General features: G+C 56.3%; 1 protein-coding gene across 1 annotated transcript; it reads left to right on the forward strand.

Annotated features, from left to right (window-relative positions):
* The first annotated feature begins 3611 nt into the window (after positions 1-3611).
* Positions 3612-4950, forward strand: OLIG3 (oligodendrocyte transcription factor 3). Its single transcript, XM_039322582.1, has one exon. It carries the CDS (start codon positions 3817-3819, stop codon positions 4948-4950), a length of 1134 nt encoding a protein of 377 aa, XP_039178516.1. The 5' UTR covers positions 3612-3816.
* The last annotated feature ends 747 nt before the right edge of the window (positions 4951-5697 follow it).

Here is a 5697-nt window from a genome sequence, read left to right on the forward strand (position 1 = left end):
CTCCCCTTCCCCTTCCCTCTCCTCGCGATTCTCCTGAATAGCAAGCCCCTTTGGTTCCGAGTAAGATCTACTCGGTTCCCTCCCATCTCTCTCCTGCTACCAGGACCAATGTCCTGGTTTGCAATTCGCAAGTCGATCGGGTTCGTTATTCCCCAAATCGAAACTGAACTCACTTCCCCGATCCTGTTTATAACCTGATAAAATATTTCCACCATCCCCTTTTTTTTTTCAAAATGAGTTTTTATTGTGCTGCTGGTACAACTCCACTGGCCTCTCAGTTCAACTGGGTTGGCGGGGAGTAGGGAAACGGGCCGTTGCTAAGAAGTTGTCTGGTCAGAGAACCAAAGTCTGGTCTGATTAAACTGGATGGGGATCACCAGGGAATTCTAGGATCGCGGGCTACAGACCATGGCCGAGCCCCTTCGTGTTATTGTCGCGAAACCTGCATGGAGCTGACCGGAAGTCCAGCTCGACTGGAGTGTGAGTCTGTGTGTATTCTGTTTTCCGAAACGGGCATTAATTAGCACCTTCTTCCTGTCTTCAGCAACCGCGCAACCACTAAGAGACGCGCAAAGTCTCAGTGCGCAAGTCTGTTCGATCTGCGGAGCTCCTGTGCGTTCAACCTGCTGCGCTCTAAACTACTAAGGGGCGTCCTTTCTGTGCTCTTCCTTTCCTTCAATTCCTCCAAATTCGTGGGTTCCCAGGATCCAGACATGAGTGCGCAGCTGAAAGGAAGCCCGGACAGAAGTGCTAGCGAGAGATTTTTGCGGGTCCTTGGCAAACCCCCTCGTGCTGGCTGCTAAGTTTCCACTCCTCAGTCGGGTTCTAAAAATATCTTGCAAGGCAAGAGAAATTCTGAGATCTTCCTTCTCTCAAGCCAAGCTCTACTCCAGAGCCCCCATCTTCACCGGCACTGGCCCAGCCGGCTCAGATGAAGAATCCTGCTTGTTCTCTTGCGCAAAGAAGGCGCCATCCGGCTTGTTCTCTTGCCCTTACTTTCATGGGGCACTTCTTGCCCGATTGCTGACTTAAAGTATTGGTTTAGCCAAGATACACTAACTCAGGGGTAGGCAACCTTGGCTCTTTTATGACTCGTGGACTTCAACTCCCAGAATTCCACGCTGGCTCAGGAATTCTGGGAGTTGAAGTCCACGAGTCATAAAAGAGCCAAGGTTGCCTACCCCTGCACTAAGTGAACGGTTTCCCTTCACTATACACGCACCGTCTGGGAAAACCTCCTTGGGGTTAATAACACCTTGCAAGTTCAGCCGAATGGAGACCTGCTAACTCTTTAACTGAGCTGCTTAGGCAGGTTTGTGTGATCGCGACCTGAGCTCAGAGCCTCAGACTGAGTCGCCTCCCCCACACCCTAGGCTAGTCTCCGGATTGCCTTGCTTCTCCCCTGCGGTTGCTTGGGTACGTTGCTGGGATAAAGCCTAAAGTCCTGCCTTACTCCCAGGACTGTACCTTCAATCTGGGATTCTGCGCATCGGCCATGGGCAGGCAATGCACCGTCGGGGAAAAAAAAATTGGCTGCGTTCATACAACCTGCTAAAAAACATAGCAGTTGATTAGATTTCTTCCCCCTCCCCCATACATCACAGCGTTAACTCGATGGCCCGGTTAATCATAAACTAGGACTCAACCTATTTCACCTGATTCGAACTCGCCCAGTGAGAGCATTAGGATTAAGCTAAAAGAGTAACCCAGTTTATTCGGAAGGCGTTTTAGTGCACCAGTTCGAGTTTACATCTTGTTTAGTGGAAAATCAAAACCGGGCGGTTAAACAAGGGGTTTAGTAGGCATTTCCCGATAACAATCGTAAACTAAAAGTCTGGATGGAAACAACTTGGAACCAATGGATTAACTTTCGAGGAGACGCGTTTAAAACCGGGATGACTCTTCGCGTTTTTAAACTGCAGTACCAATTTTTACGCAAAAGAGGCGAAATTGCTAAGGGGTAAAAATATTGCTGCCTTTGACTAAGTGTGGTTTTTTTCACTTGAGCAAGGTGTTCATACATCTGTACGTACATCATCTCGCCCAAAGAGAACTTCCTTTTTATATTAATTGATTCGCATTTCACCCAATGGAAGAAACTATTTTGCCATCGGCCATTAGGAAACAAGCGGCGGGGGGGGAGGACACTGACACATTTGTTCTCCGCTTATTCACTGATCCGAAAACATGTTTATTTGGTAATGAATTGGTCCTCAATCAGCAGCGCGTTACTACAGAGTCATTAAGGCGTGCACGCTTCGACACACGGAACTGCGCAATCCTGGGCGCGTCGCCCCAAATATCAGTTAATGTGAGATCAAATGAACTTACTTCCAAGTAAGTGAACCTGCGAACGGGGCCGAAGGAATTGTGCCGGAATTCACTGATGGCGCTAGTTTTAAAAAGTTCAAAACGGAACTGCCAAGATTTGGCTTAACATCCTAACTAGAAAGAACGGGCTTATCCGTTTCTTTTCAAAGATTCGGGTTTTTTTTTAAAAAAACGGATGCAAAGAAATTCCCACATAGAAAATTTCCAACGGAATAAGAGGAAACTGGCTATTAAAAAGTATTCACCCAGAAGCCTTAAAACCCAACTTCGGGAAATGCAGCCGCTGGCCTTTCCTCCCCTCCCACGCGGCCAGTTCGCGTCTTTATTTATCGCTTCCTCATACGCAAAGGGAGGTCGCGCGTGCAAAAAGCAGCTTTGGAAAAAGCTGGTTAAATTTAGCGACAGAACACGGGAGACAGAAGGGAAGCAGAAAGTTCTGTGAAAAAGACTCATTCAGCAAAAAACGTCCTACCTTCTAATACTATCAACCCAAACAACCTTTTTGTCTTTTTTTTTTTGAGGGGGGGGGGAACCGGAGGTCCGGTGCAAATAATTGCCCCTGAGCCTGCCTGGGTTGGAAATCTCTGGCGCAACTTCGTTCGGTTCAGCGGAAAAGCGTTTGGGGCAGGGGTAGGCAACCTCGGCTCTTTTATGACTCATGGACTTCAACTCCCAGCTGACTCGGGAATTCTGGGAGTTGAAGTCCATGAGTCATAAAAGAGCCGAGGTTGCCTACCCCTGGTTTGGGGCTACTCCGGCCAGAGGGAAGAAGGTTTCGCCGGCTGCACAAATCAAGGCAAGGGCTTCTTCAGCCGCTAGGAGTTTTCAAGGCTACTTAGTGAGATAACGGCAAAGCAATCTGGACCAGCTTCGCATCATTGGCAGCAGCATCCTTTTACCTTTTAGCCGGGATTTATAGGAGGTGGAATCGGACTCCCCGAAACTTCTCAGGATCTTTCTGGGATGCCCAAGGCCTAGGAGGGGAAGTTTGCCGGCGCGAGTCTCCGCTCGCGTCCCAAGTTGGCGGGTCTTCTAGCACTCCGCGACGCTTTTCTCCGAAGCGAAGTTGCCGAGGACGGCAAGCAGATGGAAGCCTCCAGTAGCTTCGGCCAGTAGCCAGACCCGCAGAGCTGCCAGAAATCCAGCTTGGCGGGGCTGAGCTGGGCTAAGCTGAACGCCGTTCCTTCGGGGCGCGTCTCTGCCCAGGCTTCGGTCTCCCGGATTCCCTTCCCGAAACCCAGGCGATCCAGTTCGCCCGGGGGTGGTGGTGGTGGTGGTGGTTGTCGTGGTGGTGGTGGACCTCAAAGCATCTCTCAGCGGCGTCGGGGAAGCGGGTCAGCGGGCGAAGCTCTGACGGTCAATCTCGGGCGGGGCGGGGCTTCCACCAGTCCCGCGGGGCAGCAGCGGCGGAGGGGTCCCGGGGCGGCCCCCACAATGCCCGCGAATGGGGGTCCTGGATAAACCCGAGGAGCGCCGCCCCGAAGAATGGCGCGTCATCGCAAGGAGCCCCCTCCGCCCCCGACTCTTTTGTCTCCCGACTGCTCGCAGCCCTATAAAAGCCCCTCGCCTTCGGTGGCGAGCTTAGATCAAGCCCGGGCGCGTCCGGCCGTCGGTCGGGTCTCCCGGAGAGGGAGCGGGGAGGGAGGGCTGCAGCATCCGCCGGCCGGCCAGGCCCCTTTTCGGACTCCTCGTATTGCCTGGACGTTAAGGGCACTGCGGCTGCCGCCTGGGGGGCTCTCCTCCTCCTCCTTCCCCGAGCTGGGAAGCCTCTCCCGCCCCGCCTTCCTTCTCCCGGCCCAGACCATGAATTCTGACTCCAGCTCCGTCTCCAGCAGAGCCTCCTCGCCGGACATGGAAGAGCTGTACCTGAGGGACCACCACCACCACCATCACCACCACCACCACCACTCGGTCTCCTCCACGCAGAACGAAGTGGGGCAGAAGGGCTCGGGCGAAAGCCTCTCCCGGAGCGGCGCCAAAGGGTCGGCGGGCGAGAGCAGCAAGTACAAAATCAAGAAGCAGCTTTCCGAGCAGGACCTGCAGCAGCTGCGGCTGAAGATCAACGGGCGGGAGCGGAAGCGCATGCACGACCTCAACCTGGCCATGGACGGGCTCCGCGAGGTGATGCCCTACGCCCACGGGCCGTCGGTGCGGAAGCTCTCCAAGATCGCCACGCTCCTCCTGGCCCGCAACTACATCCTGATGCTGACCAGCTCGCTGGAAGAGATGAAGAGGCTGGTGGGCGAGATTTACGGCGGCCACCACGCGGCCTTCCACTGCGGGACTGTGGCCCACGCCGCCGGCCACCCGGCCCACGCCGCCGGCGCCGTCCACCCCATCCTGGGCGCCGCCCTGGCGCCCGCCGGCGGCGCTTCCCTACCCGGCCTCGGCGCGCTCCGGCCTCCCCATTCCTTGCTCAAGACGCCTCCCGCCCCGCCCGCCCTTCAGCTGGCCGGAGGCGGCGGAGGGGGCGGCGGCGGCGGCTTCCAGCACTGGGCCGGCCTGCCTTGCCCCTGCAGCATCTGCCAGATGCCCCCGGCCCCGCATCTGGCCGCCCTTCCCACCCCCACCGCCGGCCTGGCCCGCCTCTCCACGGAAGCCAAGGACTTGCTGAAGTAAGCAGCCGGCAGGCGGAGCTGGACAGATCCGACGCCCTTTGCCTGTTGTGGGGGGGTTGGGGGGGAAGGTTTGAGCGGAGTCCGAGAAGCTCATCCTCCGTCCCGGGGGTGGGGTGGGGTGGGGTGGATCTCGCGTGCATGCCTCGTTGTCTTCTCTTCCCCAAACGGCCTCCCTCCTCTTCTCGCCCCGCTTTCCCGCCTTCCTCCCGGTCGGCCTGGTCCCAAGAAGTCCTTTCGCTTGAACTGGGGGGGGCAGGGGGGGCTGGCATCCAGCGTGCAGGGAGAGACTTTGCAAAGGTAACTGTTGAACTGGATTGGGGGGGGGGAGGAGGGCAGTTCGCCTTTCTTTCCCCCTCCCTTCCTCCCTCCCCCCCACGAGAGGTTAGCCTACCGACCCCGTTGGCTCCACCGGACCGGGTTGGGACGAGCACAGGCGGGAAAGAGGGAGAGGAAGCCGGCCGGTGAAAAACGGCGAGGAGCAACTCGTCTCTTTCTCCGCCTCTCTCGGACTTGAACTTGCACGCGGTTGTAAAAGTCGCGGAGGGCGCTCTTCCCCCATCCCGCTTGAGCTTTCCCAACTTTTTCCTCTGGATGCGAATTCCTTTCCCACGTCGGGGGTGGGGTGGGTGGGGGGGTGCGGCGCGCGTCTTATCCACGCACTGGCTTTGAACCGCTGCAAAACTTTCCCGGGATTCAGTGCCAACGGCTTACTTCGGAGGAAGGGGTAGGTGGCTGCAGTTGACCCGCT

This window comes from Crotalus tigris, unplaced genomic scaffold (assembly GCF_016545835.1).
Source record: "Crotalus tigris isolate CLP2741 ecotype Arizona unplaced genomic scaffold, ASM1654583v1 scf7180000017611.44802233496:7321179, whole genome shotgun sequence".
Lineage (NCBI taxonomy): Eukaryota > Metazoa > Chordata > Lepidosauria > Squamata > Viperidae > Crotalus > Crotalus tigris.

Coding starts and splice junctions, on each gene's coding strand:
- OLIG3 (XM_039322582.1), top strand. CDS start 3,817: ATGGCGCGTCATCGCAAGGAGCCCCCTCCGCCCCCGACTCTTTTGTCT.